Source organism: Oryctolagus cuniculus, chromosome 21 (assembly GCF_964237555.1).
Source record: "Oryctolagus cuniculus chromosome 21, mOryCun1.1, whole genome shotgun sequence".
Lineage (NCBI taxonomy): Eukaryota > Metazoa > Chordata > Mammalia > Lagomorpha > Leporidae > Oryctolagus > Oryctolagus cuniculus.
In genome coordinates this window covers 2,820,699-2,833,866 of record NC_091452.1, presented here as the reverse complement: position 1 = coordinate 2,833,866, position 13,168 = coordinate 2,820,699, and the positions used below count along the sequence as shown (strand labels likewise).

The 13,168-nt window shown below is 59.7% G+C and overlaps 1 protein-coding gene across 4 annotated transcripts in view; it reads right to left on the bottom strand.

Annotated features, from left to right (window-relative positions):
- The window catches only part of TMEM132D (transmembrane protein 132D), a 490,214-nt gene that overhangs the window by 72,449 nt on the left and 404,597 nt on the right, over positions 1–13,168 (bottom strand). For 3 of the 4 annotated variants that reach the window (XM_002723061.5, XM_070065752.1, XM_051838916.2), the window contains one exon: positions 2,280–2,423. The exons of the other annotated variant lie outside the window; for it this stretch is intronic. In XM_002723061.5, the coding sequence (XP_002723107.3) occupies positions 2,280–2,423 (144 nt within the window). The remainder of the gene's footprint in view (positions 1–2,279; positions 2,424–13,168) is intronic. 4 annotated transcript variants of the gene reach the window in all.

The window sequence follows — 13,168 nt, the reverse complement described above, 5'->3', positions numbered from 1 at the left end:
AAAAGCAAAAATAGACAGATGGGATTTCATGCACCCAGAAGCCTTTGCCCACGAAAGGAACCGGCAGTGAAGAGACAGTCCCCGGAACGGGAGACACGTCTGCAGGCCGCGCGGCTAAGACGCCAGCACCGGGACACACAGGCACTCGGCAGCTGAAAGCCAAGGAGCGAGCAGGGCAGCGGAGCCGTGGGGAGGCACCAGGGGACCGGCAGTGACACGGAAGACAGCGCCACACCACGAGTCAGCAGGGAAAAGCAAGCCAAACCCACAGCGAGGTGTCACCCCACTGCAGCCAGACTGGCTTTTCTCGGAAAGAGACCAAGCACTGGCAAGGATGTGCAGAGGGTGACGCGCACGTTGTCGGTGGGAGTGTGATTTAGTGCGGCTGTGGTGGGAGCCAGTGCGCAGGCTCCTCAGGACGCTAAAGCTAGCCCCACCGCGGATCCAGCAGTCCCAGCCCGCGTGCACGGCCACAGGGGATGAAGAGGGATCTGCTGGCCCGCGCGGCGGCTCACTAGGTTAATCCTCCGCCTGTGAGCCGACATCCATATAGGCACCGGATTCTGCCCCGGTTGCTCCTCTTTCAGGCCAGCTCTCTGCTGTGGCCAGGGAGTGCAGTGGAGCATGGCCCAAGTGCTTGGGCCCTGCACCCCATGGGAGACCAGGAGAAGCACCTGGCTCCTGGCTTCGGATCACCGCAGTTCGCCAGCTGCAGTGGCCATTTAGGGGGTGAACCAATGGAAGGAAGACCTTTCTCTCTGTCTCTCTCTCTCTCACTGTCTATCTGCCATGAGGTGCAGACGACCAAGACGTCCGCCCATGGGGGCAGGATAAAGAGAACGCAGCGCACATACACACTGGAACACTACCAGCCACGGAAGGACGCCATCTGCCATGTGTAACCACAGGTGAGGACTGCGGGTCATATGAGCCACGTGCAGAACATGGGCTGTCTGGGCCTCGTGCCGTGGGAGGACACAGTCCGTATCAGCTTTGTAGCTCCACATAACCTACAGCGACTTCACAGACCCGCATCGGCTCCACGCTTACAGACACACATCCACGAAACAGGTCTCAGTCCAAACCCGTAACGACGGGGAGGGGAAGGGAGGGCGGGCGGGGAGAGGACTGGCCGTCAGGTCCAGGCAGGTAGGGGTGAGAAGTGCTGGGCTTCGACTGCCCGGTAGCGAGACCGCAGGTGCTGTGACTGTTTCCCTACTAGGTAAAGCCAGGCAATCCCCTGTAGAGAAGCGTTGTTGTGGAGGCCGGAGCCGGCTGGCGCTGCTCTCCGGTGCTCACCGTGATGGCCCAGAGCTGTCCCCGCTGTTGGCACGTCCCAGCCCGGCGGCCGGAGCTACACCAGACTCTCCTCATGCAGTCCCCCGTCTCCCGTGTTTCCTAGCAGTCACCGGAAGTGGATTAAAACGAATGCAGCAGCGTGGGTGCGTATGCGAGTACACGTATGAACATCCGTGATACGTACAACACACACAGGCAGGCACACGCACGTACATAAGGGAACTTCGCAAAGTTCACGGGAAGCGAAATCTCAAATCTCAATGGCAGCCCCGCAGAAGAGGGGTCTGCCACGCTCAGGAACAACGCGCAGAACCAAAGCCGCGTGGCTGCCACCCTCCTCCCACCAGAACAGCCTTGTCCTCCGACTGCTGCCCAGAACGGGAAGTGCCGGGTGTAGACGGATCGACAACCGCGCGAGCTCTCGGCCAGGCGCAGGGGAGAAGCCACCGAGGCCCCAGGGGAAGACCCGCGGCAGAGGCCCCGGCCAGGCGAGCGGGGAGGGCGCGGGCGGCCGCTGCTGGGCGGGGACCAGGTCACTGCACCTGCCGCTGTGAGCTCCGCCCACTCCGCCCGGGGGGGCTGGGGACCCCCTCCCCCGCATCTGCCAGCTGTCAATCACGAGAGGACGAGGAGGCCAGGAGCAAAGCAGGTGGTGCAAGTGGTTCATCCACCCCTCTGCGAAAGGAAAGCCAGTGGAGACGGCGCCCTCCCGCCGCGCTGACGTCACAGGTGCCCCTTCCGCCGCGCTGATGTCACACAGAGCCATCCCTTCCCGCCCGCGGTGACGTCACAGGCACCTCTTCCTACCGCGCTGTTGTCACACACAGCCCTTCTGTGCATGCTGACGTCACAGTCAGCATGCCTCGTGCACTGTGACGTCACAACTCCTCCCGCGCCCGCCCGCCCTGCACGCCCTCCGCAGGGCACCTGGCGGCCGAGACAGCCCGGCCTCCCGTGGCGGGGACGCGCTGACCACTTGCCTTGACCACGTCCTCATCCGACGAGCGGCACTCCACGGACTCCCGCAGCTCGGCCACGGCGCCGTCCTCCGCCACAGACACCACCTTCACGGGCACGGCCACCGTCTTCCCCGTCAGGATGGCCGTGTTCAGGATCTCCGCCTCCTGCAAGACCCAACACACCGTCCGTCACACCCTCTGCCGGCGGCAGAGTCCGGCCCGTCAGCCCAGGATCTCCCGGGCTGCGTGACAGGGACGGAGGCCGGGAGCGCAGAGGGGCGAATGGGCGGGCCCGGAGGTCACGTGACGGACACCGCCCCGATTCATTGGCTGGCAGCACTGGGAGGCGGGGCTTCTGGGAGGCCGCGAGGGCAACAGCGGCTTTACGGGTAGAGGAGACCGAGTGTGCCCTCGTTCTCGCCACGTGACCCCTTGGCAATGCCCGGATGCCGGGGCCCGGATGTTGGACTTCCCGCCTCCGGGCCCTCCGGAAGTGCCTCTCCTTTCTGAGTCATCCAATCGCCGCCGAGGGGCTGCCGCGACACGACAGGCCGAGGCAGAACCGAGAGGATGTCGGACCCAACGCACCTAGTCCCGCCGCGTGCCGGACCCCGCCCCAGCCGCCCGCGCGGTCCCCTGACTGCACGGCACTGCTGCTGTCCCCGGCTCACCTCGGCGTCACCCGGCTCGCGGGCACCGAAGGGGGGACTCGAACGTGGGGCGGCCAGCCGCCAGGCAGGGCGCAGCTGGGAGGAAGTGACCCCTGCCGGGGCGGGGTTCTCGACCGCTCCTGCCCCGTGTGGTCACACGTGCCGGCCTCTGCAGCCTGTGCAGCCCGGCCTGGCCCCGTGACACCGCTGGACACCTGCCGCACACACACGCACACATACACATGCACACACACGCACACACCCCACTGACCGCCCAGCGCGGCCTGGCCCCGTGACACCCGCTGGACACCTGCCGCACACGCGTGCAGCATGCATGCACACACACACACACACCCCACCGACCGCCCAGCGCGGCCTGGCCCCGTGACACCTGCTGGACACCTGCCACGCACGCGTGCAGCATGCACGTACACACACGCACGCACACGCACACATACACACACACACGCACACACCCCGCTGACCGCCCAGCGCAGCCTGGCCCCGTGACACCTGCTGGACACCTGCCGCACACGCGTGCAGCATGCACATACACACACACACCCCACCGACCACCCAGCGCGGCCTGGCCCTGTGACACTGCTGGACACCTGCCGCACACACATACACATGCACACATACACACACACACACCCCGCTGACCGCCCAGCGCGGCCTGGCCCCGTGACACCCGCTGGACACCTGCCGCACACGCATGCAGCATGCACACACACACACGCACACACACCATCCAGCGGGGCTGGCCACAGGGCACGCCCTCAAGGAGGTCCCGTGGCCCTGGCCTGGCCCTGGGCACAGAAGGGCCCCAGGCTCGCTCTCTCTAAGGGTTTATCTATTTCAAAGGCAGAGAGACACAGAGACAGAGGAAGAGACCGTCCATCTGTTCACGCCCCATGGCCGCGTGGGCTTCCTCGGCTTTCCCAGGAGCGTTTGCAGGGAGCTGGACCGGAAGTGGAGCAGCCGGGGCTCAAGCTGGCGCCCACATGGCCTGGCGTTGTGGCAGGCATGGCTCTACCCACTGCGCCACAGTGCTGCTCCTCACCCCACCCCCCGACCCCTTGCGCACAGTTGCTCAGCCACTGTGTCCCCGGCCCACCCACACCCAGCAGTGCCTCTCCAGAGTGCCGGGGGGACCTGGCTCAGCTCACACACACCAGGACCCACCCGGCCGCCTCCCCTCCTCTGCCAGGCCCGTGCCCCCACGGCTCCTCCCAGACACCGCAGCAGAAGGCCGTGGCAGGTGTCTCTGTCCAGCTCAGCCCACCTGCCCCCGGTCACTCTCCCAGAATTCTTGTGGTTGGGGACTTGCGCACACCAGCTCCCCTGCCAGCACTGCCTGGAAGGTCACGCGAGCCCGATGTTCCGATGGAGAACACTCAGCCCCAAGACCCTGGAAGCAGTGAAGGTCCCATCCTGGGACAGGGCTGCGTCCAGCCCCGCCCTGACCCTCTGCTCAGTGCCTGCAGCGAGGCCTGTCGCCCTGTCACACAGCATTCTTCTGCCGAGTCAGCCCTGGTGGTGCGGGAGCCGGTTGGAGAGCACCTAGCGCAGTGGCTATCAGTTAGTTATTGTCATCAACCACAGGTCCTTCGTCTACACTGCAAGATGCAAAGGGCTTTGTCTACGCCCCTCTGGGAGATGGGCTGCAGAGCTGCCCATGGCTCGGTTCCTGCGTGGAGTGTGACTGCCTCTCTAGCCGGCAGGAGGGATGGAAGTTTATCAGCCTCAAATTGCATCACTGTTCCCTTATGCTGACTTTCCATTGCCTACATCAGCTCCTGTGTTTCCTTTATAGGATGAGGCTCATCTTACAGCAGGCTCATTTGCTTTAGCCTTTGGATATGATAATACAGTTTTTTTTTTTTTTCATTATTTTAAGTCTAAAAGACAAGACTCCAGTTTGGAATGCTCCTGAATTTAAAAGACTCTGCCTTAGACTGTTTGCATATGCATAGGCCCCCAGACACTCTGCTGCCTGCATGCTTGTTCCTCTCCCCTCTCTGAGCTCCCAGCCTGCTGCCATTTTAACCTGGGCAAAAACATCGGGAGAAACAGAGGCCAAGTCAGAAGACCATGCTGCTGTCTGCCCCCATGCACGGCCTGCTGCCCCAAGGCAGAGGCCTTTAGAACCCAGCGGACAAAAGCGCTCCAGCCCTCTGGCCCAAACTGGCCTGCAGCAGAGGACAGACACGGGTGGGGGACCGTGTCTGTGTTCCTGACACCGGGCCTGGGGTCCTGAGCCTGCACTGCGTGTGGGCAGTGCAGAGCCTGCCTCCTCCAGCGACACACACGCAAAGGCCACGCGTGCCTCTGCACACGCAGGTCGGCCTCTGCACACAGCAGACACGGCGCTGGCAGGAGCTGGCAAGCAGCTGTGCGCCATATGCCTGGGCTGTCGCCTCAGCCTCTGAATAGCTCACGTCCCTCTGCCACCAGGACCGCGGTGGGGGGCGGAGCTCCCAGGCTTGCTACTTCCCTGGTGCTCTGCATTTGCAGTTCTGAGACTTAAGGAATGTTCTCCATCACACAGCTTTGCTGTTTTCCAGGGAGGCAACGGGTATGCAGGTGACCCGTGGACACAGGGGGCCTTGCTGGGGGTGGAGGCCCTGCGTGGTCTTGGACTTGGTGGGGACGTTGGTTGGCACTCACTTGGCTGCCGACTGCGCAGGCTCCCTGCTCATGGCCCTCTGAGCCCAGGGTTTCAGAATCGACTGAAAAGATGAGACACACAGCGAGGAGCCATCGACGCGTGCGGAGGACAGCCGGGCAGCTGCCGCCAAGCGCTTCCCGCTCCGTCCACCGGCACTGCAAGCTCTGGCAAGGCCCGACCTGGAACTCCTGGGAAGTCCCTTCCACGACTTGGTCACTGTCCTCTCACCGCCCACCTGCCCTTGGTAGGCAGCTTTGTCCACTGCAGGCTGAGTCCCAGGAATCAGATGTTGAAGGGACACAGGAAGTGAGGCTTTAGGCTAAATCGTGGCAGCACACTGCTTAACGAAGCCGGCCTGCATCAGGCATAGTGTTTTTTCTCCCGTCTTAAGAGAGTCTGTTCAGAGACAATATCTAAAAATGAAGAAAAAAAAAAAAACCCGGGGGTGGACACTGTGGTGCAGTGACAGGCTGCTGCGTGGGACGCCGCATCCCAGCTGCCCGGGGGAGGCCCTGCGGCTCCGCTTCCAGCCCACCTTTCTGTTAGCGCGCCGGAGCTTGGGCCCCTGACCCCACTGGGAGACCCAGCTGCAGTCCCAGGCTCCTGGCTCTGGCCGCGCTCAGGCCTGGGCGCTGCAAGCACGGGGAGTGAATCAGCGATAAAGGGCCCCTGTCCCATCCCTTCCCCCTTCTGTCACTCTGCCTTCAGATGAATTTTTTTTTGGACAGGCAGAGTTAGACAATGAGCAAGAGAGGCAGAGAGAAAGGTCTTCCTTTCATTGGTTCACCCCCCAAATGGCTGTCACGGCCGGTGTTGTGCTGATCCGAAGCCAGGAGCCAGGTGCTTCTCCTGGTCTCCCATGTGGGTGCAGGGCCCAAGCACTTGGGCCATCCCGCCCTGCCTTCCTGGGCCACAGCAGAGAGTTGGCCTGGAAGAGGAGCAACCAGGACAGAACCGGCGCCCCGACTGGGACTAGAACCCAGGGTGTCGGCACCACAGGCGGATTAGCCTAGTGAGCCACTGTGCCGGCCTGCATGATTTTTTTTTTTAAATGAAAAAAATGAAAAAGCTACACCTGGTAAGGCACGGGGCCTGGCCCACATGGATGGATGCCGGGCAGCTGAAGGCAGCCCCTCCCTGCCTGCAGGTCCCCGTGGTCGTGGTCGGGAGCAGCCACTGGGGTGTGAGGGCCACGTTGTCTGTGACTTGTGGGCCGAGGCCACGGAGCTTTCATGCTGGGATGCCCGTCCCCTCTCACACCCGCGTGGTGCGGAGCAGCCTGCGTATTCCTGGTGCAGCTGCAAGATGGCCCAGTCTGTTAGCCCCGAGCCCTGGGTCACTGTGCTACCGACCTGCGTAGCACGGGCGGCGGGAGGGAGAAGCAGGACCAGCTCCCATCTTCAGGCAGCGTGCTCTCACGGCAACACCATCTACCCATGTGCACTCAGCTCTCCGCAGCGTCAGCTCCGACAGGAATCTGGAGTCTCCCCAGGCTGAAGGAGGCTGGGCAGGCGTGACGCCACCACACGCCTTGCCTGGCCACCCGCGTTTCTGCTGTCTCAAGCTGAGGCAGCTGCGGCACGAGTCAGAAGGGAGCCCTCCCACTCCTCTGCCGCCACGGCTTTGCCTCGCCAAGAAGGACTTCTGCAATCCCGGCCGACCATGTGACACGCGGAATGACGACTCAGCCCCCGGCCTGCCTCCCCCCTCAGTAAACAGCAAACCCTGCCCACGAGGGGATGCGTTTTCCATCCCTGCCACGTGAGCCACGTGGACCACGTGGGACCATACCTGATTGGCAGTAATGCTGTGTCACCATAAATAACCCCCACGGCTGTGAACCAGCAGGCAGCACCATCACCCGGCACCTGCACCGCACACACACACACGGCGAGGACCAAAAATAACCATGCAACGGGTGCCTGAGATTTGCCAAGAGAGGACATCTTAAATGGTGTCACTACAAAAGAAGCTACGTCTATGACGCGATAGACAGTGGGGCCGTTTCCCGATGCCTGTATCCGTATGGAACCATCACACTGTACGACTTGCACACACTCTCTGTTGGTCAGTTACACCTTTGTAGAGAGGCAGAGGCAGGGGGAGAGAGAGAGAGAGAGAGAGAGAGAGAGAGAGAGGTCTTTCATCTGCTGGTTCACTCCCCAGATAACCACAATGGCCAGAGCTGTGCTGATCTGAAGCCAGGAGCCAGGAGCTTCTTCCTGGTCTCCCATGTGGGTGCAGGGGCCCAAACACTTGGGCCATCTTCCACTGCTTTCCCAGGCCACAGCAGAGAGCTGGATCAGAAGGGGAGCAGCTGGGACTTGAACCAGTGCCCATATGGGATGCCGGCACTGCAGGAGGTGGCTTTACCCTCTGCCCCACAGCGCCGACCCCCACCATTTTCCTTTGTCAAGTTCTTTGCTGCCGGGACATTTTCTTGGGGACTGACTCATCAGACCCCTCCACGCTTGGTTTTTCATCTGATACGTCTGTAGGTCAAATACATGGATGGATCAGGGACTTTCCTTGACTGATGCTGCATTTGTTTTAATAAACACATAAACCAGAGAATGGGAAATTAAACTGCAAAATGAAATGGAAAGTCTTTTTCCCACAGAAACCTCTTACTTCGTGCATTTCGTAAGTGTAAATTCAGGAACACGGCGACTCTAGCTGCCTGGCTGCCCTCCTCCCCTCACTCCACACTTCGTCCTCCTCCCTCTCCAATCCCATTCTTATTTTTTACTAATAACTATTTTCAATTAACTTTGTATACATAAGATTAACCCTATACTAAGTAAAGAATTCAACAAATAGTATAGGAAAAAAAACCATTCCTCAACAGTCAAGACAAGGGCTGTCAAAGTCCTTGCTTCTCAAAGTTCCATACCCTTCAGGTACTCTGTTAGTTATCACAGAGCAGGGAGAACATATGGTATTTGTCCTTTGGGGACTGGCTTATTCCACTAAGTTTAATGTTTTCCAGTTGCATACATTTTGTTGCAAATGACAGGATTTCATTTTTTATCACTGTGTAGTATTCCATGGTGTGCATATCCCATAATTTCTTTATCCAGTCTTGAGTCGATGGGCATTTGGGTTGATTCCGTGTCTTAGTTAATGTGACTTGAGCTGCAGTCACGTCAGGGTGCGGACGGCTCTTCCATGTGCTGATCTCATTTCCCTGGGGTAGATGCCCAGGGTGGGTGGCGGGGGCACCGGGCAGGTCTGCATTCAGGTTTCTCAGGAATCTCCACACTGTCTCCACAGCGGCAGTGCCAGTTTCCATTCCCAGGAAAATCCGGATTTTTCTTCAGGTCAGCGGTATGGAGGCAGTGTGTACAGGATTTTGTGCAACTAGAACGGGCTTTATGTAATAGACTTACTCTTGGAAATAGAACATAATTTTAAAAATCATATTTTATTGTAAAGTGGAGCTTGCTATTAAAAGCTGTCCCCAAATAGCATGCTCAAGTCCCAACTCAAACACTGCCTCTCTCCAAGTCTCCTCGCGTGGAGAGAGTACACACGCCGCTGATGGTTTATGACAGACATTATATAAACTGGCTACAGAAGAGGAGCGCACTCATCCAAGAGCCCGGCTCCGGAGCCAGACCGCCTGGCTTTGGGCCCTGTCTCCTGTGTGTGCGTGGTCCGGGACTCCTGGGGAGTCAGTGGTGTGGGGACCGCACGGGAGAAGGCTCCTAGAACCGCTAGGGTCTCTGAGAACCACAAGTATGTGCCCGCTGTTGTTATCATCGTCTTGCAGCCACGCCAGGCCCCTCTGGGGCAGGAGTGGGCCACGGGAGCTTGGGCTGAAGGAGTTGAGCCCCAGGTGCACATGGCCTTGGCCCTGTGGCCCTGACCAACTTAGAGAAGCCCACGGAGCCAGGCTGCCACCTAAAGCAGGGGACGGGGAGAGGCCTGGTCACGTGCTAGGTGCACTCCGGACCCTGTGTTCCAGTCCCCGCAGTGCCACTGCCCGCTGCTTGACTGTGCAAGCCACAGAAAGCCCGTTCTCCTCGTCTGGGAAGCGCTGACTCGCAGTCCTGGTGAGCGAGTGCACAGTAACACAGGCCTCGGCAGAACCGGTGTTTCATCATTAGCAGCGTCAGTACACACACTGAGTTACGCGGATTCACTGTGTTCTTGGCAAGTGGAAAAGACGCTCAAGAGAACAGGGTGGGGGAGCTGCCACACCCTTCCTTCCGTGCACGCGGGTTCGGTCCTGGAGGCTCCCGGGGCGGGAGGCAGGGCGTTGCGGCCTCAGCGGCTCTCAGCACGCACAGCCCCTATCGGGGAGCCTCCCACTGCCCTGTAGTGACAATCGATTAGACACACGGTTTTCAGAGGACAAGGCAGCAACCGCACTGGGTGCTCGACTGAGGAAAAGCGACGTTTTGATAGGGAAGGGCTGGGGTTTGGGCCGCATGGGTCAACCTGGTGGGAGGGCCGAAGGGTTTTCAAGCGTGATGTTGATTGTGTGTTAGTTCTGCATCTTGTTCATACTAGAACCAAGGCTGTCCAGTGGGAGCGCTCCACGGTCGTGCACAGTAAGTGCTCTCGGAAGCTCCCAGTAAAAACGGTCAAAGGAAGCAAGTCACCTGCACGTCCTGCACTTTGCATCAGGGTTACCTCTGGGGGGATCACCTGGGCGGGGCTACAGGGGTCCAGGTGGGCATGGCCTTGGGCACCTTCCCCTCTTCCACCTTCCCCGTGGGGGGTTCAGAGCCTCCACGGAAGGGCTGACGAGGCATTTATCACGCTCATACTTCGCAGTGGCCCCTGACCTGGGCCCAGACGAATGTCCCCACGGGGCCAAGTCTGGCTTCACCGCGGGCCGTGGAGAAGGTGAAGGGAGCCTGGCTGGCACGGAGTGGGTGCTTCCAAGGCTGACTGGGCGCTGCCGTCCGGGAACAGGGCCATCAGCCCCTCTGAACCCCCAGCTAACTGCAGCACAACTCACAGTAGCTAAGACACAGGCACAGCCCAGATGTCCCTCGGCTGACGGCTGCATGGAGAAAACGTGGCGCACATACACTGTGGAATACTACTCAGCCACGAAGAAGAATGAAATCCTGTCCTGTGCAACAAAGTGGAGGCGACTGGGAACCATCGTGCTTAGTGGAGTAAGCCAGTCCCCCGACACGCAGCGCGTGTTCTCTGAGACGCGGTAGTGAGTACACGATCCATCAAAGTGCGGAGTGAAGCAGACATCGTGCGGTTGCGCTGCCCTTTTCCGCTCCCGCGGTCTCTGCTTCTTACTTTCAGAATATTAGGGTGAGTGGAGCACGAAGCCTGATTACACAGTCGATTGCATTTAGGTTTTTGCAAAAATTAAAGAGAAAAAGGAAGGCAGGAGGGGACCTGGGGGAGGGAACTGTGGTTGTCCTGGAACTTCCCAAGGTGACCCATGGAGTCTGCTCTCTAAGAACAATCGCAGAGGAGGACCACGGACGCGTTTTGCCTGTGTCCCGGGTTCTCCACAGAGCTGAGGGGCGACACGCGGGTGACATCTGACTCTGCCTTCGGGGAAGGTTACAGCTTGCGCTGGCCTGTGGCTGCCAACGCTCGATTCCATCCTAACGGGAGCAGCGGGAGACGATGAGCACCCGCCCGGTCATCTGCTCAGGGAAGGCCAGCGCCTGCCCAGGCCCCCAGGTTCTCTCTCCGGTCACCCCACAGCCCTGCTGTCCGAGAATAAGGCCTCCTTGATCCTGCGTGCACCAAAGACATCTTCCGGTATCACAAAAGCACTCCTTGGTTTTGCATAAGTAATTCCAAATCTTATTTAGCATCAAGTTTCAGAATTGAGAAGCTAAGTGACAGCCGTTTAATTAACTCTTTAAGCTGATTAGCCGGCATTACCGAAATCCCCTCCAGGAGGAATTCCAAGTGCGGGGAGACCCTGGGCCACCGGTTACCTGTTCCCCAGTGAGGGTTCAGGAAGCCGCCAGCCAATTGAGGGTGCCTTCTTGGCCTCCTCGAGGGCGGGGTCGAGTGAGGATTTGTGTTTATTGTTTTAACTGCTTCAGGGGACGCCAGTGACAGGAAGAACTCCTCTGGACTTGCTAGGAAGACACGGCCTGCATTTGGAATAAACACAGCCAGCTCCGAGGGGGAGCTCCCCGCCAGGCACCGGCCGTGTGTGCACCCGAGCGGTCAGCACTGGGAGAGCTGTCCACCCTCCTCCTGCTGAGTCAGATGAAGGCCTATGAAGGAGCCGAGGACTTTAAGCCGGTTTTGCCCCTGCAAGGACTGTGTCAAGTGGGATTTCTGAGGAGGGGGAAGCAGCAAACCCGGCAGGGTTAAGTGGGAGGCGGAGGCCGGACTTGCCAGATGCCAGCCCGGGGGCGGGGTGGGGTGGGGGCGGGGCGGGTGGCTCTTTCCTTCCTGGCCCTCAGCTGGGCAGCACTGGGTGGATGCAAATAAAACGTGGGGTGGACAAGGAAGAACCTGGGCTCTGGGCTCTCGGGGAGTCGGCCCCAGGCCCAGAGCTTCCACACACAGGACAGCAGCTTGGGGAAGGGCTAAGGGGCAGGGCAGCCCGTCAGGTGCTGTGGGCTGGTTTTGTTTTTTTTTTTTCTTTTTTTGCCAGGGGGCCAGTTTTTTAATAGGCAATTCACAGAGCACGCGATGCAGTCACGAGTCTCCATACATTCACAGAGACACACAGCCCGGCCAGCCTTGGGGCATTTCTGTCACCTGTGCCCTGTGTGCCGGGCACTCCCTCCTGCCCCACCCCGGCAGTCACTAACCTCCCTCCAGTCTCTGGCCATTGTCTGCAGGTGGGATCTGATGGTGCGTGGTCTCAGCCCCTGCCTGGACATCCTGGGGTGCCCACCCGTGCTTCATCCCTTTCTGGACAGTCATGGTCGCCCAGCCACTGAGTCCTAACGTCTTCCAGTGCTTCTGAGGCCACCGAGGTCCTGGGCTGTGGGCCAGAGACGCGGCACAGCAGGCGGGGCTGCTGTCTGTGTCGCTAGAATCCCGCATGAGCACCGCTTGTGTCCGACTGCTCTCCTTCAGGTCCAGCTCCATGCTCATGTGCCCGGGGAGCGCCGTGGAGGGTGGCCACATGCCGGGTCCCCACCGCCCACACGGTGACCTGGATGAAGTCCCAGGCTCCGGACTTTGACCGGGCCCAGCTCTGGTCATGCGGCCATTTTGGGGGTGAGTCAGTGGGTGGGAGATCTGTCACTGTCTCTCCCTCTCTCTGCCTTTCAAGTAAATCAAAATAAATAGTTTTAAAAAGAAATCACAGTTTATAACCTAGGCTTCTGTGGACTGAGCCACGGATATGTTTTGGTTGGCCCTAAGTGATTTAATAATTTTTCAATGAATTGCGATGTATCAAGACTGGGAAACATGCAGAAATCTAGACTTCAGGTTTGTCCTGTTGGGTCAGACATTCAGGCAATTCTGGGGCCTCAACCAGTGGGAGGCGGCGGCCCCTCCGTCCCATCACCGTCTGCTTCGTGAACTCGGAGACGCCTCCAGGAGCCTTCACACCCGGGGCGGTCGGCCTGGGTGCGTCTGCACTGGCAGCACAGGAAACACGGCTTGTCCAGGGACACCGTCGAGTG